We start from the raw sequence: 26,317 nt of genomic DNA, 5'->3' as shown, positions 1-26,317 counted from the left end.
GTTATGAAAGAGCATAAGGGCCACTGGCAAACAAAATTTGTGTGAGTCTTTTGTTTGGGGTTTTTGTTGTTGTTGTTTGTTTGTTTGTTTGTTTTCCAGAATTCTAAGGGGGAAAAGCCAGAATTCTCCGTGTCCAATCCAGTTGAAGAAACAGATTTTTTTTCAGGATTCTGGAAATACAACAACAACAAACAAATAGAAATGATGCCCCCACTTTTTTGTCAGCACCCTTAATCCTCTTACGTAGGTGTTGAGTGCACTTCCTGCCGAGAAAGTGAAAGGTTAAGGATTTCTGCTTTGCGGATTTTTATAGAAGAATATATAAAAAAAATATTTAATGCATTGTGGTTATGCGTTACGAATTTCAGTTTAGGTTTTTCCGACAAACTCAAAGTCAGCATTTTGTTTATGGTTACCATAGTAACATGGCGAGGTGCGACGGGACTTCACGTCGGACACGTTTATGAAACGAACTAGAGCGATTTTTTTAATCAAAGCACAACCTTCTGGCTCTTCTAAAAACAGGTGAATCGAACAGTGAGCTCAGCTGTACCAAAAATGCCTCTGGTCGTGATGGACTACGTCTGGACCCAGACGGAGACGACGCTTTACATTAATGTGCCTCTAAAAGGAACGAATGCCGGGAAGGTAGACATTGTCTGTACGGACGATTACCTCAAGGTAAAGTTCTGAATAAAGGAGTTTTGTATTTTTACTGTTTGTGTATCAAATACTATATCTATGGGACTTTACCACGAGCCTCGTCTCAGTCAGAGACTAAGCTGGACTGCATAGCATTTTTTTTCTGTGTCACACAGAATTGAGACATATTGAAACGATGTACGGCAGTTTGATCAAGTTTGTGAGCAGCAGCCAACTCAGCTGCCGTATATATTTTCGAACGCTTTTATCAATGCTTTTGTAGCCATCTACGTGAAAAGGAAAAGAAGGAAAAGAAATATATAAATATAAATTGACATGACCATATTAAGCTGTCTGCATGAGTTTTTCCAAATGCATCATTAAAGCCCCCCTCCCAACCGGATATTTTTCTACCGTCCCCCTCTGTCTGCATAAAAGCAGTGTCGGAACACACTGTACCATACCCTCGAGAAAAAGGCAATTAACAATGGAAGAGAGACAGACCATCATAACACTTAAAAATGTAGGTTTTTTTTTCTTTTGCAAGAAAGTCAAAGTGTCACTGAGTACAGTTTCCTTCACCATCAAAAGGCATTTAAAAACTGGGGCACACTCTGATAGGAAGAGGTCTGGCAGACCCAAAGCCACAACTGAACCAGAGGACAAGTTTCTGAGAGTTAACAGCTTGCGTGATAGGCGGCTCACAGGACAACAGCTTCAAGCACAGCTTAATAGTGGTTGTAGTAAGCAAGTCTTAGTTTCAACTGAGAAGAGAAGACTTCAAGCTGCAGGTTTGACCGGACGAGTTGCAGCAAGTAAAAGCCATTGCTAAGACGTCATAATAACTCATATATATATATATATATATATATATATATATATATATATATATATATATATATATATATATATAAATTATATATGTACATATAAATTCAAAATTCAATTCAAATTAATCGCTAAACAAGAACCAGAAGATGGTCTTACATTTCTCTTAACAACAATTCTTACAGTATAACATGTATTCATTCACAGGTGCATTTCCCGCCTTATCTGTTTGAAGCCTTCTTGTTTGAGCCTGTTGATGATGACAGAATCGCAGTAAGGGTTGCAAATGGATGTGCAGTCATCACTTTGCCAAAAAGGACCAACAAAGTGTGGGAGCATCTGATGATAAGTACGGGTAAGAGCTTCAACTTGTGGTCATTTCAGTAAACAACAAGGCTCTGGTCTTCTGAACCCATGATAATGTATCATAATACATTTGTACATGTGACAGTTAAAGAAGAGACAGTGTTGGTCATGCAGCAGTCCTGAAATTTTTGATGTGATAAGCTGGATGTTTTCCTGTGGACAGTGTCTCTTGAGGGCTTTTATCTGGCAATTACAAGCTTGTAAAATTATGTAAAATTGACTTGAAACACTTCCTGTATAAAGGCTAATTTACATCATGGAGCCCTGGTCTCATAAACTGACAGGATATAAAACTTACTGTGTAGCTGGATTTAAGACATAAGTGCTGAAAGTTAAAGTTATCAAAACATGTTTAGCGTGACATCATTGGATTCCCAATTATGCCTCGATAAGAAACATAGTTATGTTTGTAGTGTGAGGCACATGTAGTAACCTGATATGTTGTTAACTGTTTGAGTGTTCTTGGGATAGAGAGACTATTTTATTGCATAAAATAGCGCTGATCGCATCAGCTGATTGCGCCTTTCGGTACATCCAGCCACACAAGGAAAAAACAGTTTCTGACTCCAGCTTGTCCATCCAGCGAACCACCTGTCACCTGACTCAAACAGGCTCCCCTCCACACTGTTCTGATTCATAAAATGGTTTATAAAAACGAAAATTGTGGCTAACAGGTGGATTTTCCTGTCTCAGTGCAGCTAGTCCAATGAAGAAACGCTTACTGCTTAAGAGACAGATTGAAAGTGAACAGTATATTCTTGGTTTCTTAACATAAGCGTTGTTGCAGCTAGGGGCAGTACAAAGGTGGCCCACTAAGGCCCCCTAAGGGGTCACCTTTGTACTGCCTTCCCTTGTCTTCCCTTGAGTTATTGGTTCTGTTAAAATTAGCTAACATAAACTAATGTGAGTGTATTGACTGTAACCAACCAAGAAACCCGATGATGTCACGTTGTGTACTGGCACAAGATGGCAGTAAACATTTTTTAAGAACTTAAACTCTAAGCACGTATTTCTTAAATCTAGCTACACAGACAGTATTAAATCTATATCAGTTTTTGAGAGTGGGGTGTAAATTAGCCTTTATATATCTGACGTTGCTATCACTTGGTATAGCTACGTCTATCATTACGGCCGTCTTTCTCTGCTTGTCCACCACCACTATGTCTGGTTGGTTAGCCATCACCAGTTTGTGCATCTGTTGTCTCATGAGACAACAAAGATCCATGAGTTGTGGCTTTCCTAGCGGCCTCTTCATGGTTCCCATTTACCTGCGGGATTCCCAGAATCCAACTATACTTCTAGCTGTACATCTGTCAGTGAGTCGATGTCTTTTTCACTCCTGGCATACAGCTTGATGCCATCCATGTAGGGGATATGGCTAACGACTGCTCCATTTCGTAGTCCATGATTGACAAAGTACAAACTGTTAATGTTGAAAACAACATGAAAACAATAGTAGTGTCCATAAAAACAATGACAAAAGCTATTATGGGTGGGGAAATGCATTACTGATTTGAGAGCTGCACTAAGAGTAGTGAGAATGTTTTTCTGCTGTGAAATCAAGAAAAACTGTGATACCAACTGGTAGGCTTATTTTTTCAAACAGTGCTTGTGCATTTTTGCAGGGGTTTTGTTAGGTAAGCCATGTCATTGTTTATCTCATTTTAAGACATGCTAAGTGCCATTTTCTATTATGTCCTGATATGTAAAACCTTAGAATTGAAAAAGAGTGTAGCATCTTTTTAACATGACACACATAAATATGTGTCCATTTATATTTGCACCAGAAAAAGAGCCACACACACTTCATTGGTTAACCAGCTGGTTGATTGGTTATAAGGTTCTTCTCCTCAGATATTTTATTTGCCAGATACTTTAGTAAATATCTCATCCCCGGGATGATCGTTCTTATAGATTAATAAAAAAAAAATAAAATAAGAAATCCTAAAATTAATCACCAAATATACCAGGTGAAGTATAGGTGTGGGAGACACTGAACTAGTCACTGGAGCTCATATTAAGCTGCTATTTCTTTACCTTTAGACACTAGAGGGAGAGCATTATCCCGAGCTTTGTTTTGCTCTTCAAAATGCTTCAAATCACATCAGGAGTGCTTTAGAAGTTTGTTCCTTTTTTCTTCCTCTGCTGATGCTCTGTGCACAGCTTCTATCAAAATTGGGAATCACTGCATATTTTTCTACCTTTTCTGTGCCCTGCCTGTTCAGTATTCATAAGTGTGTTGGGCACATGAAGTTACTTCAGCTTTAGTATTACTTCGGTTCAGTTGTTGATAGATATTCGCCCAGTTGCCCAACCAACCCTAGCAGGCTTAACTTGGGATTTTAATCTTAGTGAAATTACCCGATTAAATTAAGTTCATAATGTTTTTCAGATAATAAAGAAAAAATGGAGATCAGACAGAGGGCCCTGTTAAAATACCACGAAAAGCTTTCTTCAGAGTCTAGAAACAAGGCAGCAAAACAACAAGCAGAGAACAAATATGCTCTGGAGACAGTGATAAAGGTAATTTTCCACTCTGTTTAATCACCAAATTCTCCTGTTTGATCCTGAAAAGAGCCTCTAGTGTTTTGTTATATTTTCCTTGAGTTCAGCTTGAAAAAGAGGAACGAGGCAGTATCCAGAAGATAAAGGACGCAGAACAAGAGAAAACCACACAAGAGTTGGCTGCATGGCATTTCAGACAACAACAAAAAGCAGAGCAGGATGTCCAGCTAAAATTGCAAAATCAAAAAGCCAAAGCACGCCAACTAAGAACAGAGACAGAGAGGCAAAAATGTGGACCTCCCAACCAAGAAAAAATGAAATTGGGTGAGTAAAAAAAACACAAATGAACAAAAAAGCAGGAAATGCAACTCTTGAGGTGACATAGGCAGCATTTACCTAGGATGTTTTGCAAGGACAGGAAAAACTATGCAAGCACATGGCGAGCCTGCAGTCCACGGAAAGGGCCTCCAACTGGGTTTGAACCCAGGACCCTCTTGCTCTGAATTAACATTGTTAACCTCAAGCCATCATTACACTTCTTTTAGGTAGCATGGTGTCATGGTTAGAGCTGTTGCCTCATAGCAAGAAGGTTCATGGTTTGAGTCCCAGCTCCACACAGAAAAACTCTGGGAGTCTTTCTGTGTGGAGTTTGCATCTTATCCTGTGCCTGCCTTCCTCTGAGTACTTCAGCTTTACCACATAGTCCAAAAACATGTATATTAGGTTAACTGGTAATTATAAATTGGCCATGGATGTGAGGTAGGCAAAGTGCCTAAAGTGAAGCTTCATAGAATGACAAATGATTCAATTTTGTCTTGCAGTCTACATTGTTTTTTCCTGGTGCTTAGATTTGGCGTTATACAAGCTGATATTAATGAACATACTCCTGCTTGCAGATCAAAGAAGCAACAGTAATGCAAAGAGCAAGAAAGCCCAACACGAACTCCCTCCTCCAAGACTCAGTGGAAACATTCAAGTTACATTCACCCCAAGAATCTTTCCAACAGCTCTCAGAGAGTCCAGACTTCCAGAGGAGGAGGAGGTGAGTTCCTGAATGCTGTGAAAACCAATACCACCACCAAAAAGAATTATGGAGTATGGAGTTTCAATAACCATTTTAAGAGAGTATTCGAACAACAATAACAATACAATGGACTGTGGCTCCAGTCTAAGAGTGTAGCAAATAAATTATTGCATGATCATTTATATAATACAAAATGTGGTTGTTCATTCGGGTATTTGGATAACTGTACACTCCCTTGGTCCCCAAAGATAACATTAATCCACTGGGGGGGGAAAAAACTGAAATAGAAAAAAATAATATGGAGTATTTTTGCATCTTAGCTGTAGTGACTGTATAAAAGATGGATGCCATGGCTTCGCTACTTCCCACTGTGCACTTGTGAGGGCTACCATGTGGAATTTTTTTAAGCCAGCACTTCACACATGGGGTCTTTTAATGCACTGCATTAAAGGTTTGTTGTTGGCTAGTTAGCCATGCTACACACCTTTGTTGCTGTCATTATGTTTGAATAATTCATCACTCCTTAGTTTTTTTTTATCCTCGTTTTATAACTGGAGACGACATCAACTGCACACTCCACAGAGGCCCAGAGTTACTGTAAATATCTGAATAATCTGGAAATTAGATGTTGTCTTTTGCGATTTGAACATAAGACTTGGGATGACATAAACAAAGAGAGTCCACAATATTATCAGCAGCTAAATTCACCCTGGGGAAAAACAAGCTGCAGAAACCATTAGGACCAAGCTGGTCTGGATTTCCTGGGTTAAGGCCAGCTTGGTCCTAGTAGTATGAAGCTTGCTAAACAACAAAACAAACACTCCAGTTTACAATTCTTAATGTGTCTTTCTTTATAAGTTATATGGATGATTAATCCCTTTGACTTTTTGTCTTTAGCTTTCTCAGTAAAACACCTACAGCTTTCACTGACAGTACATCATTTGGTACCTTTAGCTTTTTTTGATCAGTTCATTTATGAGTTATGACAAATTTACTCCAAGATTAAATGAGCATATATAGTGTGATTTATCTGTTATCACTGGATGGTTCTGAGGTCTGAATCTGAGGGCAGATCATATTACCACAAAGAAAAAAGAATCATCACCAAATGTCAAATGTGAAGTTCAGTTTATCTCTCAAACCTGAAATAAAGTGGATCTTCACTCTACCAACAGGTAATGTTTTCTTCACATTTCGTGAGTCTACAGTTCTGCTGACAGCTGACATGTAAAAAAAAATATAAATAAATATAAACAGCTGGTGCTGAAAAATTAATTAGTGGAAAAATTAAACATACAATTTGTTTTAACACACCAAATGTTTATATTTGGTTTCAGCACAGCATACTAGACTTTGTTATATTTTTCACATTTTTTTTTCCAATTAATCTTGTGTCTTTTATTTAGTTAAAATCAGCTGTGTTGTCAACAAACAGAAGTTACAAACTGGAAGTGATATTACAGCCAGTCATTGTGAAGAATACAGAGACAACATTTTCAGTCCTCTCAGTACTTCATCTTCTGTTAAAACTGTGTTAAACGTGCTATTTATGAGGGATTGAAGTATACAATATTTTGAAACATTCAAACATACAGTAGTTTTTTTCAGGTTAATTTGATTGATAAGGATAAGCTTTATTTGATATGCATGGATTAATAAACAAACACCGGCTTTCCCCAACAGCTCACTGTTCATTTTAGCACGATAGCTACGGACTAATTACTGATTAGCTTACAAACACCTTTAGCTTAACAAAAAAGGGTGATGATGCCACACGTCTTTCTGACGGTTAGTGCAGTTTACTGCAGAACACCTCAGGCTGTCAGTGTAGAGCAGACAGTCGCTGTCAAAGATGCAGGACTTACAGGCAAACTAAACAGGAAGTATGAGAAACACACACACTGAGACGCATAACAGAGCGAGGGACGAGAGACAGAGGGTGAGAGACAGAGGGTGAGAGACAGAGGGTGAGAGATGCACACAGAGTCACAACTGGTAAAACAGACAACTAGGCAAACAAACATGAAGACAAGACTGACTAAACTGGGAAACAGTTTATACATCCATCTCATCCTTTGTATTTCCATACATTTCTTTTTCTATGTATGGAAATACAAAGGATGAAACTAAAAAGCACAAGAAAGCTAAACAATACCAAATAAAGACTAAGAAACGTGGAACATTATAACAATAAACAAGGTCCAAAAAGTCCAATAACCAAAACACTGGGTGGTACCCTAACATTTGACTCTGTTGGAAAGTAAATACTGGACCACCTCTCAAAATTCGGGCTTTATCTGCAGTTTCCAAACAGAGATGCGCAGGTTTCTTTGTGATTGCAAAGCAACTTAGTGAAGCAACTTTTGATTTAGTTTGACAGTTTGACCCCAGTGTTATCTGCTATGGTGGAAGACATGGGGTTTATGATTAATACTGCAGTCAGACACCAGGGGGCAATAGAGATGTTTTGGATTCATTTTGGGGGAGCTGTCAGGTTGTACATGTTTTCTACAGTCACTGCTATTTGATCACTTATGTAGATCTGGCTTTTGTTTGTAAAACAGATAACATTACTGCTGGCCCTGCTATTGAGAATAATTTCAAATACTGAAAATTACCCAGTAGGATGGAAGACACACCTTTGTCACTTTTTTATATGCTTTTTTTGTTTGTTTGTTTGGTTTTTTTTAACCAACTAGTGGCTGAGAAAACAAGCTGAAACCTGGCGAAAAGTGAATGTGGATGTTGGTGACCTAAAAGACCTGAAGGAAGAGGAGAGGAACCCTTACTGGTTAAAGGACAAAGGAGAGTGAGTGAAGTGTGTCAGCAAACAGAGTTTAGTTTAAAAAAAAATTTAAATTATTTTTTTTATAATTTCTAGTAACTTTCAAGTTTTTCTTTCCAATTTCAGTTCAGTTTAGTTTAGTTTCCAGGGTGGATGTCCTTTTTTAGTCTGGTTATTATTAGTTTAGTGTTAGTTTGGGTTTTTTGCTTTTGTTTTTTTATTGATTGAAATATTTTCTAGGGGCAGAGTTTAACAAGCTCCAAAACATTTTTTTAACAGTTTGACTGTTAACTAACTGTTTTCCATAAACCTGTACTTTCAAAGTGTCTCTAAGGAGGTTTACCTTTTGTTATTTTTCTAAGTACAAAATATTGTTGTTTTTTGGGGTAACTGAAATGTTTTGTTTTTTCATGCTTAATTTCACTGTTTAATTAATTGTATTTTCCTTGTTATCAGCTCTGTTTAACAGAACTTTATTTTTTAGCAAATGTTTTGCCACTGGGGACTTCCTGGGAGCAGCGAATGCCTATAGCTTGGCTATCAGGGTTATGGGGAAGATCCCTGCTTTGCATTCGAACAGGGCCGCATGCCATCTGAAGTTAAGAAATTTTCACAAGGCCATTGAAGACTCCTCTCAGGTATTTTTTCTTTTATAGCTTTTTTAATTTCTACTTTTACCTTTTTTAGTCTTTTTTGTGATAGACAGGCAGAAAGCTGGGAGTTGCATTAAATGGCCTCAGAGCAGATTTAAACTAGGATCACTGCATTATATCCTATATTGCAAACAGTATTCGCTCATCAACCAATGTATATGAACTTACGTTTTAACATCCCAGTCTTAATCCATTCGGTTTGATATGATGATAAGGTCCCTTTGCTGATATAACAGCTTTAACTCTTCTGGGAAGGCTTTCCACAATGTTTAGGAGTGTGTTTATAGAAATTTTTGACCATTATTTCAAAAGTGCATTTATGAGTTCAGACATTAATTGGGAGTCAGCACAAGGATAAGTAGACCTGGGAAGAATTAGTCTCTGCACTAATTAATTACAAGGGTGTTCTGCACGTTGAGATCTGGACTCTCTGCAGGCCTATAAAGTTCTTCCACACCAAACACCTTCATCCATGTCTTTAAGGACCTTGGTTTGTGTGCTGGTGTGCAGTCATGTTGGAGCACATGGGGACCATCCCCAAACTGTTCTCATGAAGTTGGGAGCATGAAATTGCCCAAAATGTCTTAGTATGCTGAAGCATTAAGAGTTTCAACACCTGAAAAATAACCCCACACCATAATCCCGCCTTCACCAAACTTTACACTTGCAGTCAGACAAGTACTGTTCTGCTGACACAAACCAAGACTCATCCATCGGATTGCCAGATGGAGAAGGGGTGTCTGTGGTTTAGGGGGTAAAGCAGGCCATCTACTATTCAGAAGGACCTTGGCTGCCTCAGTCTACATGACAATTATCCTTGGACAAGATACTAACCGCAAGGTATTCTCTGAAGCATCCAATGGGGTCAGGGTGTAGGTAGGATCCGGACCCAAACACGGGACTCTTCCGAGAGAAAATAGTGAATTTATTTACAGTGAAAAACAACAGGCAAAATATATATACAAGTCCCGGCAAGGTGATCTTCTTCAAAATCCCCACACAGTGCTTGTGTCCGTGAACAGTGAAATGGCAAACTCCAATGCAATCCGTGACTCTGCTCCTGTGAAAACACACTCTGCTCCCGATTCCTAGTGAAGATAAACACAGTGAGTTAGCTAGGCAATCCATCTCCAGAGCGAGGTTTTTCAAAAGCAAGTCCACGGCTGTACTGATGAGGTAAACTCAACGATCCAGCCACACTGTTAAATAGGACGCTCCCAATCAGCTGCAGCTGGCGGCAGCTGATGAGCGACAGGTGTGGCTGCCTCCACAGCAGGAACACTTTTGGATCGAATGATCATTGGGGATCCTAAACTTCCGGGAGCACGAACATCAACATAAACACACATAACGGGGAAACAGGGAAAAGGAGGGAGAACAAAAAACACCACAAACATGGACACAACGGGCAGGTCTGCCGGTGAGAACTGCCAGACCATGACAATTGGAGTATGAGTGTGAATGTGTGAATCTTAGATACAAAGCACTCAAGTAAAAAAATTTGCTTTTATGAATGGGTGAAAGAGGCATGTTGTGTAAAGCACTTTGAGTGCTCCAGTGGAACATATAAAAGACCAATCCACTGCTCTAATGGTAAATAAATGGACTCTGCAGAACCCTCTGTGTATCGGCTGACCCTGCTCGGTTGATTTACGTGGTCTGCCACTTTGTGGCTGAAGTTGCTGTTGTTCCCAGTGGCTTCCACTTTGTTATAAAACCACTAACATTGACTTTAGCAGCGAGAAAATTTCACAACTGGATTTGTTGCACAGGTGGACTGACAGATGCTCTGGATGGTCCAACTCACACAATGAATGGTCAAGATTTATTTACTTTCCAGAGGAATAGCATACAGTAAACATCTGCCCACTTTTTTTACTGCAGGCACTTGATCTGCTGACTCCACCAGTCCCTGCCAATGCAGCTCCCAGAGTTCGAGCTTTTGTCCGTCGAGGATCTGCCTTCTGCGAGCTGCAGGCCTATCCAGAAGGTTTGTTGCTTTAAAATGTCAATAAGTTGATGTGTTGCACTCAGTGATTTGTTTCGGACTTTACTTAGAACTTGTTAGCCATGACTCAAGGCTTGAGTTGTAACTTGCATGACAGTACCTTTGTCCTACCTAAGGGCAAGGGTAAGGTCAAATATGTGGAGCGTGTTCTTTTACAGTGACTCAAAAGGTGTCCAGGTCTCAGCTGATCTACCTACAATTTCATTTCAGGGCTCCAAGACTTCCTTGCTGCTCTGAAGATTGACCCTAATAATGAAGCGCTGTTGGTGGATACACAGAGAATCAGAGACATCATTCAAGGATCTGCTGTCAATCCTCCCAGTGAGACAGAGTGACACACAGGGCATGTGCTTTGTACGTTATGTTCATGAAATGTTTTACAGAGGACTGGTTTCAGGTTCTTTATAAAATATTAAAAATTCTTGTGTTTTATTTACAAAGGTCATACATTTTTATCCATCCTTAGCTTTCAAATGTATTCTGTACATCCTTTGTAAACAACATCCTTTGAAAAATACAGACTTTTGAATTGTATCATAGGTAAAGCCAGGCTACTTTTCTAGTGTCTAGTGTCTCATTAAGTAATACCATTCTTAGTTTTAAATGATTTTCATGATCAGTTAATTGTATATTGTATAAAATGTTGGGGAAAAAAAGAAATCCATGTTGATGTCATATTGTGTCCAGTAAAGTCCAGCATATTCCGTTCACAAAAATCCATTTTTTTTTTAATTTTGTATTTCCAATTCATGGTCACAGTGTCGCTGGAACTATTACAGTCATAGGGTAAGAGGCAGGTTACACCTTGGAGAGGTTGTTAGCTTGTTACAGGGTCTGAGTCACACATTACAAACAAACATTCATGCCAACAGCCAGTTTAGAATCACCAGTTAAAAGGGAACAGTTAAACGTGAGCTTTTTAAAGGAATAGGTAAACTAAGGAATAGAGCAAGAGATAAATAATAATTAATAATTAAAGTGGTGTATAAACACACAGTAAGTGGAAAAGGTGACTGAAGAAGAAACAGTCACTGCATCATGCACCAGCCAAGAGATATCTCTCCAGCGTGTCCAGGGTCTGCCCTGGAGGCTCCTTCTGGTGGGACATCCTCAGAACATCTCATGCAGGAGGTACCCAGGAGGAAACCTTGTCAGTGTCACTTCTACTGGCTCATTTCGATGTGGAAGAATAGTGGTTCTACTCTGAGCCCCTCCAAAATGGCCAAGCTCCTCACCCTATTTCTAAGGGAGAGGCCAGCCTACCCTTCGAGAAAGCTCATTTCCACAGATTGTACAGTCCCGATCAAAAGTTTAAGAACACTGGAAAAATGGCAAAAAAAAATCACATTTTGCATAGTTGGATCTTAACAAGGTTCCAAGGAGAGCTTCAACATGCAACAAGAAGAAATCGAAGTGGGAGAAAACATTTTTTGAGCATACAATTTATTGAAAACAGCAAGGCCATGTCCACACTAATACGTTTACATTTGAAAAGACATCATTTTTCTCTCCGTTTTGGCCTTCCGTCCACACTGAGACGGCTCCAAAGCTCTCCAAAGCGGATACATTTGAAAATGCCGTTTTCACATCACAGTGTGGACTGCATAACCACAGGCTTTTGGAAATGATGATGCATTTTAGTCAAATGATGCAGTCATGTGACCAATTAAACTAAGACAGCGGAGGGCATTATACTGCATTTGTTTTGTTTGCTCTCAGATTTGACAGCCCTAGACAAGATTAATATCAGTTTGTACATGCTCCAGATAACTTTTCTTCAAATTCTTTAACTCTCACTCGCTTTTGCAACTTTGTACTTTTGTGTTACTCGCAGCGACAACTCCACAGACCATTTAAAAAACTCGGTGCTTTTTCTCAACATTTTGGCACGACCTTTCAAAGAGCAGTAAATAAACAACAGACAGAAATGACGCAGGTCGAATGGTCCTTCGTTTCATGCATGCACAAAACAGGAATGTAAGCGTTTTCCGTTGTTTTGGTGTGGATCAATAACTGTTCGGAAACGATTGAAAATGATAGTGTGGACGTGGAGCCTTTTTAGCCGTTTTCAAATTTATCCAGATTAGTGTACACGTAGCCTTAAACTGAAACAGGCTGTTGTACAGCTGATTAACAGTTTAGGACCACGCATCCAAAAAAAAAAACAGACTCCCCAGACTGCCGAAGCACCTTGCACAGAATACTCTGAGGGACACAGTCAAATGTCTTTTCCAAGTCCACAAAACACATGTAGGGTGGTTGGGCAAACACCCAAGCTTCAGGAACTCATCCACTTACAGGCCCTGCAACCAAGGAGCTGTTTAGGTGCCTCCGCGACTTCACTCCTACCACCACCTAACAATACCCTCAGTTGAAGTCAGCAGCACTCCACCATGTTGGTAGAGCAGGACTTTCCTGAGTCACCTGATGGTTTGGCATAATTGCTTTGAGGCCTTACGAAAGTCTCAAAGCAATTACTTAGGCCATAGAAAAAACTTTTCTCCCACACCCAAGTTTTTGCTTCTCTGATGGCTCCCTTCACCTCTGGTGTCCACCAGCTTGCACCAACCACCTTGCGGCCAACCGTGCTAGGAGTAATTTATGTTATACATGATTCACTTAGTCAGTATCATTAGAAGATATAGCATGTATTTTCACTGCCATTCAAAATAAGCCTAACTTTACCCATCCATTAATCCAAATAACCATACTAATTATTAAACTGCATGAATGTCTTAAAGGCATAAAGAACAGATGACCTCTAATTTCATGCTTCTAAATTCAGATAAAGCTGAGGATACTGTACTTGGCCCTAATAACCTTTAAAATATGGTATCTAACCAGATGCTTACTCTTTACCTCGCCCTCCAGTAATGTTGGAGTCACATATTGATTGTTCGCTGTTGTGGTGTAATTTTCTGCTACCCTCCCTCTCCTTGGAATTAACCTACCTGCTTCTACAGTAGAATCATAGAGCAGATTGTTTTAAAAACCCTTTGGATTGTTTTTCCGACTTTCTTTGTGTTGTTGGCATTGTGTTCATAATTTGGTAAGGTAGACAGGACACCTGACATGACACTTTAGATGAGGTTTTTTTTATTTTTCTATTTCTTTTGTGTGTGAGAGAGAATGCAACAAATACAAATATGAATGAAAGAACATTTAGTATATTGAAAGTAAAAAAAAAACTACACATATTAAATCTAAAAGTGCTCAGTATACTTTAATTAGTGTGTGCAGATATGCTATAAAGGTAATATACACAACACTGTACAAAAAAATAGAGGGCAAAATGGAGAGCTAATTCATTTACTTCCATCATCTTCTAGGAATACTCCATTAATCTGAATCTCTTATAAAACTGTGATTTCTTCACTGTCTGACTGTGACAGTTCTGATTGTTTGCCTGACTCTGATAGAGTTGAAGGGTTACGATGATGACAACAGAGATGCGACTCGTGGTTGTATGGTGCAATCCTGCTCAACCTGTGGCTGTACGTGCTGCCCACATCAGTGAGATCTGGGTGGGGATTGGTTTTGGTGGGGAGGGTTTGCTGCCGACAGCCGCCCGTTGACAGCAGCTCCCTCTCCTTGGAGTTTCTCCATTTCATCCTGCGGTTTTGGAACCAGATTTTCACCTTCACATGACACAAAAAATAGGTTAACATCAAGTAGAAAATATCTCTGTGATTCAAGTTTGAACTACTAATGGTGGCCAGCTGGTAAGTTCCTGCTCTTTCAGTATTTAATGTATACTTTTTTTCATATGTAGCAGCAAACCAAAGAAAAGCACCAAAGCATATTCCGTACTTCTCTTTTCTCTGATTTATTTCCCCTCACCCTCCTACAGGCCAGAAAGATAACAGACCCTCCCTGAGCAGATAATATTCTATGAGCAAATAGTTGGCAACAGTGGAGAGAACCTACGCCACTTTAAAAGAAAGGTAAATAAAGGAGAGACCGTAGGTTTTTTATTTATTATGTACTGTACATCCATCCATTTTCTACAACTTATCTGGGTTTGTGTTTGCAATCACCTTAAACAGAGAATCCTAAACTTCCATAACCCCAGTCACCTCTTCAAGTGGTTTCACAGCCAGTCTAGAAATACAATCTCTCCAGCGAGACCTGGATCTGCCTCAGGACCTCCTTTCCGTAGGATATGGCTGAAACAACTTACCTAGGAGGAGTCAAGGAATCATCCTTTTTGATGTGGAAGAGCAGCTGCTCTACTCTTCACCTTCTCTTAAGGGACAGCCCAGCCACCCTTTGTAGGAAACTACACTTGTATCCATAACCTCATTCTTTCTCTCTGAGTTTATGAGCTTATGATTACAGTTGAGGGTAGAAGCATAAACTGACTGGTAAATCAACAGCTTCACCTTTAAACTAAGGTCTCTTTGCACCACAACACATTAGTACAGCCTGTGCAGAGCCAATCCATCTGTTAGTCTCATGCTTCACTCTACCCTCACTTGTGAACAACACCCCAAGATTCCTAAAATTTGAACAAATACATTTCTAAGTAGGCTGAGGAATGTGATCTCCCTGTAATTTGAGCACACCCTCCAGTCCCCTTCCTTTAAAAAGGGGGACCAACATCCCAGTATGCCCATCCATAGCCACCGCTTCAGACCTGCACACAGCATTGGGAAGACATGTCAACCAGGACAGCCACACAACATCCCAAGATTTAAAGAAGTCTGGGCAAACATCATCTATCCCAAGGGCCATGTCACTGAGCAGTTGATCAACTAAATTTGTGATGTCACTCCCAGTAAGAGGCCACTATTCCCCTTCATCCACAGACTCTGCTTCTATTACACATAGCTTGACACTGGGATTGAGGAGATCCTTAGTGTGTTTCTTCCACCACTTTACTATATCCTCAGTTGAGGTCAGTAGCGTCCCTAGGACAGTTGTATTAAATGTGAGTAGAGCACCAGTTCCCCCTTCTGAGTTGTCTGAAAGTTTGCCAGAATTGCTGTGAGGTCAACCAAAAGTATTTTTCCATGGTCTACCGAAACTTCTCCCACATCTGATTTTTCGCATCAGCCACTGCCAGAGCTGAACTCCACTTAGCTTGCAGCTACCTCTAGAGACCCACAGTCTAACCAAGCCCAATCCTTCTTCAGCCTAAAAGCTCCCTTCACCTCCAGTGTCCACCACCTGATTCTCAGATTATCACAATGATAGTCACTAGCAACAGTGCAGCTACAACTCCTTGGCAATAGAGTTGTGGAACATGCTCCACCCAGACTCAATGTCTGGGTGGAGCATGACACTGGCAGTGCTTTGATTGCACTCAGGCTAAAATGAAAAATATGTAGATATCTAAGATATGTATGTGAAGGTTCTCAGTCATCCAGGTCATCGTAGTCTAAGGAGCTTGGAAAGAAAAGCGTCTGGACTTCTTTAAGTTGCTTGAAGACGTTTCACCTCTCATCCGAGAAGCTTCTTGAGTTCTAGGGTCAAATGGTGGAGAGTCCCAGATTTAAACCCCATGGAGGTGGCTCTTCTATGTTGTGCCATGCGCTTGTGAAGTGGCTGTTTGGTTTCTCCAATGTAGAGGTCTGGGCATTCTGGACAAAACTCCAAAATACAAACTTAACAATGTAGTGTATGCTGTACAGTGTAGTGAGGAATGCCCAGACCTCTACATTGGAGAGACCAAACAGCCTCTTCACAAGCGCATGGCACAACATAGAAGAGCCACCTCCACAGGACAAGACTCAGCAGTCCATCTGCATCTAAAGGACAAAGGTCGCTCTTTTGAGGATGCCAATGTTCACATTTTGGACAGAGAGGACAGATGGTTTGAAAGAGGAGTGAAAGAAGCCATTTATGTCCACTGTGAGCGACCATCTTTGAACAGAGGTGGTGGTTTACGACACCAACTGTCTGCCATCTATAATCCAGTTTTGAGATCCCTTCCCAGACGCCTTAACGCCCACGGACATCCCGGGCCATCTGACCTCAGGAAATCACATGATAGGGTGGGGCCAGGTTTCACAATGAGCTCACCCGAAACCCTGGCTGACTATGACTCACACCAGTTTTCACGCCTTGGCTCATGTGATTAGGTAGAGGATCATCAGGGGGTCCTTTTGTCCCTCTTTGGGGGGATACTCCCACGGGGTTTAAATCTGGGACTCTCCACCATTTGACTCTTAGAACTGAAGAAGTTTCTCGGATGAGAGGTGAAACGTCTCCAAGCAACTTAAAGAAGTCCAGACGCTTTTCTCTCCAAGCTCCTTAGACTACGATGACCTGGATGACTGAGAACCTTCACAGACACATTTTTTTTATTATTGTGATTATTATAATAATTATCCTATGAGTTTCATTTTGCATTATTCAGAAATATCAATATATACCATTGATCAATGGTCATAACAATTTGCATATTATTGATCAAGGAACTGACCTCACAGCCCATTGTTCGCCACTGGTGCTAGTTTCAGTCATTATGCAAATGCAGTGTTTAAAAGGTTGGGGAAACCTGCAGTGAGCTGAGACTGAAGAAGTCACTTGGATGAATGATGAAAGTTTCTCCTACTGAAAACGCTACGTCCAGATGAACAGAATCAACTTCTTGGGATAAGATTTATTGTTATACATGTTTTTATTTTATACAGTGTCAAATGAATAACTAAAAAAAACTACTAAAACTAGAACTTGAACCACTGTTCCCACATAAACATGTTTTAATAGCACAAATACCATTTACTGAAATTTGTAATTATCTCATAACCTTTATCACTATTCCAAAGAAAATAACTTTGGCATCTAGTCTAAGGAGCTTGGAAAGAAAAGCATCTGGACTTCTTTAAGTTTCTTGAAGATGCTCCAGATGGTTTTCTTTCCAAGCTCCTTAGACTACAATGCCCTGGATGACTGAGAACCTTTACAGAAAACTTTTACATGTCTTCCAAAAATATAATCAACTGAGTGTTAATTTTTTTTTTTTTTTTACTAATGTACAAGATTCCTCATGGCCATGACTGAATAAATAAATGTCAAAGTGTGTCATAAAATCTACAGAGATTTGCCTGAGGAAAAAGAAAAAAAGTTTTTGAAGCCATCACAGTGTTAGTAATGGTCCAAAACCATGATGTGGTGTGTACCTGGGTGTCTTTAAGATCCAGTTTACTGGCGAGCTTCTTCCTGTCTGGTTTGCTAATATATTTTTGCTTCTCGAAGGTTCTCTCCAAACCTTTTCTTTGGAGGTCTGAGAACACAGCCCGCCGCAGCATGCCCCTCCTGGGCTTCCCTCTGGGGCTTAGGGGCCATGAAAATGTTCCTGGGACAGGAACCACAGAGGCAGAGGCTAGATGGACAAAACATAAGAGAAACAGGAGATTTTAAGAGTCGGGCAATGATTGGGTACTCTCGACATCTAAAAGAAAAAAAAATGCAACAAGAAAATGGGAGTGAGACAAAACATTTTTTGAGCAACAGGCTGTTTTACAGCTGATCCAAAGTTTAAGACCACATGCCTTTTTTGAGCACGTGGTCCTCAACTTTTCATCAGTGGTAAAACAGCATATTTCAGTTTAAGGGTTGTTTTCAATAAATTGCATGCTCAAAAAAATGTTTTGTCTCACTCCAATTTCTTCTTGTTGCATGTTGAAGCTCAACTTGGAAACTTGTTAACATCCAACCATGCAAAATATGATTTTTTGCCATTTTTCAAATATTTTTAAACTTTTGACTGGGACTGCATAATGCACAGAGGCTCTTGACTTTTAAATAATAATGTTCTATGCAGTCCTGTAGAAAGTTATATATTTAAAATATATATATATATATATTATACATTATATTTTCCTCTCTGATTACTCTGGTACAAAATGACCGAATTACTATCCCTTAAATAACACACTCCCGGAAGAACATAGTAAGAGAATTCCAGATAAAACTTTTAAATTCAACATACAAATTAACCTTTGACCTGCCATCGGATTTTATTATGTGCTGTCAGGGAAAATTTCAAGTCTTCTTCATGCAGATGACTGGTCTCAGGTCTGATCAGCAGCTTTCTTAAAACACCAAACTGAGTAATTGCTTACGCTCATATATAGTGACACAGTTACATGGATGATTAATCCCTTTGACTCTTTGTTTTTAATGTTATCAATAAGACAATTGCAGCTTTCACTGACAGCACGCAATGTGGTACTTTAGTCTTTGCACTTTTTAAAAGTTAGAATACAAAGTGAACATATAGGAAGATTTGTCTGTTGTAACTGGGTGATGCTGAGGTCTGAATCTGAGGGTAGCTCCTGCAAAGGAGCAAAGAAAAAATCATCACAAGAAGTGTGAAGTTTTTCCCTCAAATCTGAAATAAAGCTGATCTTTCTCTGTCCTCACACACTTTAGCATCTTAAGTTCTGCTCTTACATTTTTTCAGTTCTACAGTTCTGCTGACAGCTGACATATTAGCTGCATATAAGCCTTATATACTAACAGATTGTCCAGTATAGTATTTACTTTTGAGTAGTTGGTGTTTTTTAAAAGGAGATCTGCAAAGATGAGATGATGGAGTAGGTTTCCAGTACTAGTTCAATCATGCCGCTATATCATGGTCACTTGCAGGAAAACAGAGAAACATATGAAGGTACTATCACAAGTATTTGAGCTGCTGCCTGAGTATTGGGCATCTATTAATGCTTCATATTATTTCTCTCAAAGGATGTAAGCTGTACAGAGCACTGCACATGTAACGTTGTAAACAATACCTCATTAAGAATAATTCAAACTTGGTTTCAAATATTCCGGTAAAAAAAAAAACTCTTTAAAAAAAATCTATAAATAAATATACAGAATCTGTGCTTTAAAATTCATCAGAGGAAAACATATATTTTGACTACATAAATATTAGGCACTGCTATTTTAATCCAGCTTCTTTTACTTTGTATACATAAGCTGTGTTAGTGACAAACTGAGATATCAGAACCTGGAACTTATTTTACAGGCAGTTTGAGTGAAAAATACTACAGAAACATTTTCAATCCTCAGTTATTCATCTTCCGTTAAAACTACGTTAAATCCGCCGTTAATGGGGGGTTGTTGAAGTGTAGGCTTTTTAAATTTGGTGTTATGTGCTTACAGATGTGGAGAGTGAGAAAAGATGCTGCTGTTTGCACATATTTAATAATAACCTCTGCATGGGAGCTGAACAAGAGTCCAGCTTGTTGCTCAGTATAATACTCATAAAAAAAACAGAGTAATGGTAATTAGTTAGTGACTGAACAGACCAGTGACATATCTCTGTTTCTTATAAAGACCATTTCAATGTCTCATCTTCAGCTACAGGACTGAACATCCTTCAGTTCATTACAGTCAGAGCAGCAGAGCAAATGTCTGAACTACAGCACTGACTTTAACGAGCATTCAAGTTCACAGTGGTTTCTTGTTTCAAGTCAAGGAGGTGATGTGAAAAGAGAAAACCATCTCCGAATTGAGGAGGGGGCCTAAGGGTACATCTTTCGTCATTGTATTACAACTACCAACAAAATAAAATCAACTACTAACATTTAAAAATCAAGTGCCCTCATGCAGTTATGTGAATAAGAGCATGTAAAATCTCAGCTGGTGTCATAGCCTTTGGATGGGTCAGAACTCGTTACCCAGAAAAATTAGGTTTTGTAAACTGTAAAAGGGCATTTTTAAAATTAAATCATGATTGTCTACTAAATAATATATAATGAGTAGAATAATAGATAATGAGGAGAAAGAAGAAGAAAAACAAACCAAACAAAAACACATGAGACTTCAACTTTAGTATTGTGGTATAAAGGCACGTGTATTTGTGCTATCACCACTCCATGTGCTCCTCTGAAATTCAGATGGTTGGTACTAACAACCAATGCAATTTAGCTGGAAGACTTGTCGGCTTTATGACAAAGGAATGTTGTGTACCAGAACTGCAATTGTGTAACGGTGTACTGTTTTTATGTATTATGGTAAATTGACTGTTTATTATATAGCACTTTTCTACCTAAGCACTCAAAGCACTTGAGCACAAAATGCCTCGTTCACCCATTCATACCAGCACTTTTTTCCATGCTTAAGTGTTTTCTATCTAACATTCACACAGCCAGATGGAAGAATCAGAGAACAACTTCGGGTTAGTATCTTGCCCAAGGATATTTGGCATGCAAACTGGATCAGCCAGGGATCAAACCACCAACCTTTCGATTAGTAGATGACCTGCTCTACCTCCTGAGCTACAGCCAACCCGATTATTATGTAACTCAAGTTCATGCATGCATTTTGGGTTATTTAGACCAAAATACTCAAGGGCCTGATATCCACTTACAAGGACATTATACTGACACTGTTCTATCAAAATTTTAAACAAATATCCTCATATGTGGCTCTTATTTTTCTTAAAAACAAAAATAAGGTGAAAAAAAATCTGGTAATTCTTTGTTTTTACAAATATATGCCCAAATATCAAAGAGAAATTAAAATGCATGCCATGGAAGAGTTCAGGTCTTAGGAGGTTAAAGCTTTTTGGACCATTAGACAGCTAAGGTGTTGTAAAAAACACAACAACACAAACTCCCATGTTTTCCACATCTAAACTTGCCTTATAATGGATTTACACACTAAACATGTTGCATTTCTGTTGAAAATTCATCCTAAAAAAAGTTCGACATTAACCGATGATGGTCCTGGTGCTGATGTTTTCAAACAAGAAAAGTAAAAAGCAGAGATTTTGCATTCATCCTGTTCTGCAATTCTCATGAGAAGGCAGCAGCAGTTGAAAATGTCATAGTTTGATCCAGGAGTTGAAGATGTATCAAAGCCGCTTTCACACATATTTCAGGATGCCACTGGGGCAGTTTGAGCTTTTGTTGGCAGAGTTCAGACCACATCTGAGGAGGCAGAGAAATCATTTCGGAGACCCAGAGTATCATCTAGCAGTGTGTCTGAAGTAAAATAGTATTGGAAATGCCGCACATTTGTCCAGTGAAATTACACAGTCGGTGTGAATGGCTGCATTAAAGGGTGTCTCCTTTTTAAGTGTACTGCTGAAAAGGAATAACTGACACATGTGGCTTTGAGGCAGTTTTATTAATTTGCAACCAGTTTGCTACATGTGTCAGTTGGTCTTTTTTAGCAAAACAATTAAAAGTAAATTCATCAGTCACTCAGTATCATCTGATATCATTGTAGTATCTGGATGCACATAACTAAGTTGGCTTGTTAGCTTGGGCAAAGAGTGTAACAGGGGAATGAGTGCTAGTGCAGCGCCACTGCATTGGTGTGTTATAGTAGAGAGAGATTTGATGAAGCTGTCAATAGACTAGTCAGTCTATGTTGCTACCCTAACTTAAGACCAGACGCTGTGGGTAATAATTAAAATAATATGATTGTGGGTACATGCATCAGAGATTTGTTTCACATTTGGAGAAAAGGGTGAGGAATTTTGTCATTTGAAGGTCAGATTAGAGCCACTGTTTCTCTACACTGAAAGGAACCAGCTCTAATGATTGAGGCATCTGAATCTGGCTTGGAAAGACCTCTTTAATTTAATTAATACCATCTTTATTACTCAAAATAAATGGAAAGAAGGGATACATTAAATTAAATTAAACTGAATAAACAAAAAACACACATAAGACACCAATTCTGTGTGAATAAAATCAATTAAATATTATTAGCACAAATATTTGGTGCCATAATTTTAATTTAAAGCCTTCTTATTTTAGTTGGCTATAACTGATTGTATAAGATTGTATTCCCAAATGTTACAGGGAAGAATTCTCCATGAATAACTGAGGTGTTCTAAAATCTTTCATCTCTGCATCACAGTATCTTGGAAAATGGATGTGATATTTCCATAGGTAAATATCAGCCTGATATCAGTTAACTACAAAACTATATGTCAACATCTCTAATATTAAATAATTTCTTTGGAGGCGCCGATGCCAAAGGATCATGAAATGCAAAAAATCCAGGCCCATTATTTTCCAGGCATTTCATTTCATTTAGTGTCTGTTTGTAGCCATATGATGTGGGTGTGATATATGGTAACAAAGTGAATGCATTTCTTTTCTCACTGAACAATCAAAACACTTTAAGTGGACATCAAGTATCCTTTAGTTAGAGCCCATCAGAAAGTAAATGTGATTATGAGTCAAAGTCATGTTTTCTCCCTTATATCTTCAAATCACACACATTATATAGTAGTTTACAAGCTGCAAAAATCAAAAATCAAAATCAAAAATCCTTTGTTTAAAAAGACAACATAAACATTCCTAGTCCACCTACCTGTGAAATCAGAGGCTCTGATGTAAGGATAAAGGCTTCTGTCTAAAAAAGGCAGAGAGAGCGACTTTGTCTGAAGATTCTGGACTGGAAACAGAAAACAGATTCGCATCCACAGGCAGATTAGGATTTTAACATGAGAAGAGATATATATACACAGATGACTGTTAATACCAGTGCCACTGAAAGGGCAGCTCAGATCTAACCTCATCAGACGACTGTATTGGACGATTGGTGTTCACGTGTCCATTGCTTAACTTTCATTGAATTGGTTAAAAGTTAAAACTTTGCTTTTACTTTTGAATGAAGGCCTGAATTCGTCACCGCTACTTTTACCATTTTTTTTTTACTTTTAATTACGTGGTAGTGAAATACACTGCTAATTATTTGTAGAAATAAAAAAAATCATAAGACAATAATAATAAACAATATTTTTATGCTAATTCATTCACTAACATCACTTTTCAAGTCTCCGTGTGTGTGTGTGTGTGTGTGTGTGTGTGTGTGTGTGTAAATGTATATGTTACATTTATGGAGAGAGGGGCAGAGAAAGAGATCGGTATCAGAAACTCACGACTCCATGTAGAAGGTGCCAGGATCGTACCGACGCCGAACTTCAGGTAGTTCGGGCTGGCTGCGTACACAGATCCGGGGCTGCTGCGGCTGAGTTGACCGGATGTCTCCGTGCTTGGTTCTGTTGTACGTGGAAAGGACCTTGACCCCGCACTGAACGGCAGAATGTCTCCGGAACTAAGGGACGAGAAAGTTCGATGTATGTAGCCGACGTGTTGGCTTATGTGATCTTCTACCAGAAAGCCGGTTCCTCTTCCCTGAGCCGCCGATTCGCTCAGTGACGCGGAGAGAGTAGCAGGGACACGCAGGAAACCCGGGTAAAGAGTAGGCGACAGAGCAGCGCAGGGAAACATCATAGTTGTCCGAACAAAATTCCTGTTGTCCAGCAGAGATTTTTTTCAGGAGAAATAGGGAAGTCCAGCGACCTGCTCGGTGGCTCTTCGTCCTCGTAGGTTTTTATACCGATTCCACAAACAAAAACGCACACACGTGTGCACGAACGTGTGCGCGCGGACAAGTTCAACCCTCAGCCCATCTCTCTGCCTCATTGGCGAGTTTACACCCTTTATGGGAGTGCTCAAACACCCATAAATTTCATCACAGGACCTCTAAAAATAAAACTTTTCAAATGTTATATTCCAGTTTCTCTGCTGGAGCCAGTAGAGGTTACAACTCAAGTCCAGTGTTCTTGATGTCATGGTATTACTAATGCACTCACGCCTGCGCCAACATCTACACAGTGGCTTGTAATTGATAAATAAGATGTCCCCACAAAAAAGGAGATGAAGAGGCATATCTGTTATTCAGTTTCGGAACACATTTTACCTGTAAGCATTAGCCAGGAAAAATGCAAATTGTTCTGTTAATGCAGGCCATTGCTGTGAAGTAACAAAAAAGAAAAAAGAAGAAAAAAGTGTTGGTTTGTTCTCTAAACAGCCTAAAAATTTTACCTTTTTTGGACTAGATTGTTAAAGAATATTAGCTAATTTCTGAGCTGAATGTCTGCTGGTGTATGTTAGTTGCAAGCCAGGAGCTCATGTACCATCTTAGTTTCCTATTCTGGTCGAATAATCATGGTTGTTTGTTTACAGTACAGGAGCGCTATAGAGAGCAAATCAAAGGCATGTTACCGTCAATGGCCGACAGCAGACCATATTCAGTTAGAATATTGTTATAAAGTGATTATAAATCAACTTTTTGTTGGGTTGTAAATTCTGTTTCACCATTACATTTACCTTTTGGTGACAGCTTTAATTAAAGTAAAATGGACTGTGTTTATATTGTTAAGAGACAGAAAAAAATATCCTCTCATCTGCTTTGGTACAAATTGTTCTTTAACTTACTTTGGAAAAAACAACATAACCAACATGATTGAGCCTTTTTTAAAGCCTCTTGCAGCTTTTGCATTTAGAATTGTGATCCGAATGCACTGTTGTGCCAAACACTCTATAAACTCTCCTTGTTTTTGTTTTTCTTTTATTTATCTATTTATGTATTAATTTATATTATTATTATTTACATTGATGCATGTGGAAAATAACAATGTCAGAGCTGAAAAAAGACAGAAAGAAAAAAGAAAGTGGATGAAAAAAGAAGAAATACCATAAGAAGAAAAGCACAACGGGTCACCAACCTCTGAACCTGTGAGAAAAAACATAAAATAAACAAACAGCACCTGGAAGAGAAAAAATGCAAATAAACAAATCAGCAGTCTTGTTGTGTTTTGTGTGTGTGTGTCATGAAATGTACTTGATAATGAGCGTAAGAAGCTGCAGTTAACAACATCTGTCTACTGTGGTTGTACACTGTGACTTGATAAGCCGACAGGGCTACAACATCTGCACATAGCAACAATGAAATCCTAAGGCAAACAATTCAGTTCAGTTTTATTTATATACATAGTTGCATCAAGATACTTTATATTGTAAGGTAAGGATGAAGACAGGACAAAGACATGCTAAGACAAGAAAACACTGTCTCTCCACCTTGTTCCTCTGCTATCCTGTTTGTGTGTGCATGTGTGTCTGTGTGTGCTAGTTTTTGTGCAGTGGTGGAACTTTTTGAAATTTTTGTTACATACGCCTGCTGGCAATCACACACCTGCCTGTAATGACCCTGTCAAGAGCCATTATTTAAGGGAGTGGCTGAGCAGCAGACAAATTGGATTATGGAATGATTTACAAATTGTAAATACCAAATGAGCTGCACCATTTTGGAGAAGAATCACTGGCACTCGGGAGTAGGGACTGAATCAATTTTTAAGTATAGATGCATTTTGTCATAAAGGTCAGAATCTCAGTTTAAAGCTCACAAAACTATTTCAACAACTGCCAAAGAGCTAAAACAGCAAATGAGAACAGGTAAACAGATTTCACAAAAAGCTCCTTAGACTTCAAGGACCTGGACGACTGAGAACCTTCACAGACATAAAATAAACATCTTACTATAAAATCCTCACTTACTATTGTCCAGCCCCATGAATTTCTATCAACCAGAAGACAGTGTACAAATGTTCTTGGCATATTGAATTCATACAATAAAATCAAAACTTGACCAAAGCACTTAGCTCATGTTACTGACAAATATGAGAAATTCTTGCCTCAGTGTCTCCATCACACTTGTGACACAGGGCACGCTCACTGAATGCTCAT

At 39.1% G+C, this 26,317-nt stretch overlaps 2 protein-coding genes across 3 annotated transcripts; one reads left to right on the top strand and one right to left on the bottom strand.

Moving 5' to 3' along the window:
- Positions 1-300: 300 nt before the first annotated feature.
- Positions 301-11,508, top strand: dnaaf4 (dynein axonemal assembly factor 4). 2 transcript variants are annotated; one of them, XM_084934404.1, is made up of 9 exons: positions 301-681; positions 1,678-1,825; positions 4,229-4,359; positions 4,449-4,665; positions 5,238-5,383; positions 8,065-8,174; positions 8,635-8,788; positions 10,688-10,793; positions 11,022-11,505. In XM_084934404.1, the coding sequence occupies exons 1-9, from the start codon at positions 559-561 to the stop codon at positions 11,144-11,146; spliced, it is 1,260 nt and encodes a 419-aa protein (XP_084790530.1). In that variant the 5' UTR covers positions 301-558; the 3' UTR covers positions 11,147-11,505. The 2 variants fall into 2 exon arrangements, with proteins under 2 accessions (XP_084790530.1, XP_084790529.1); XM_084934403.1 differs by lacking the exon at positions 301-681 and adding an exon at positions 989-1,165 and having other exon boundaries at positions 11,022-11,508.
- Positions 11,509-11,662: 154 nt separating this feature from the next.
- Positions 11,663-24,191, bottom strand: LOC146383194 (homeobox protein DBX1-B-like). The gene is made up of 4 exons (XM_084934405.1): positions 23,668-24,191; positions 23,097-23,180; positions 17,939-18,141; positions 11,663-14,449 (listed from the first exon to the last, which is right to left on the bottom strand). Exons 1-4 carry the CDS (start codon positions 24,020-24,022, stop codon positions 14,165-14,167), a joined length of 927 nt encoding a protein of 308 aa, XP_084790531.1. The 5' UTR covers positions 24,023-24,191; the 3' UTR covers positions 11,663-14,164.
- Positions 24,192-26,317: the final 2,126 nt, after the last annotated feature.

Source organism: Perissodus microlepis, chromosome 7, assembly GCF_051167445.1.
Source record: "Perissodus microlepis isolate ML-2025 ecotype Zambia chromosome 7, ASM5116744v1, whole genome shotgun sequence".
Classification (NCBI taxonomy): Eukaryota; Metazoa; Chordata; class Actinopteri; order Cichliformes; family Cichlidae; genus Perissodus; species Perissodus microlepis.
This window is presented reverse-complemented; position numbering and strand designations above follow the sequence as displayed.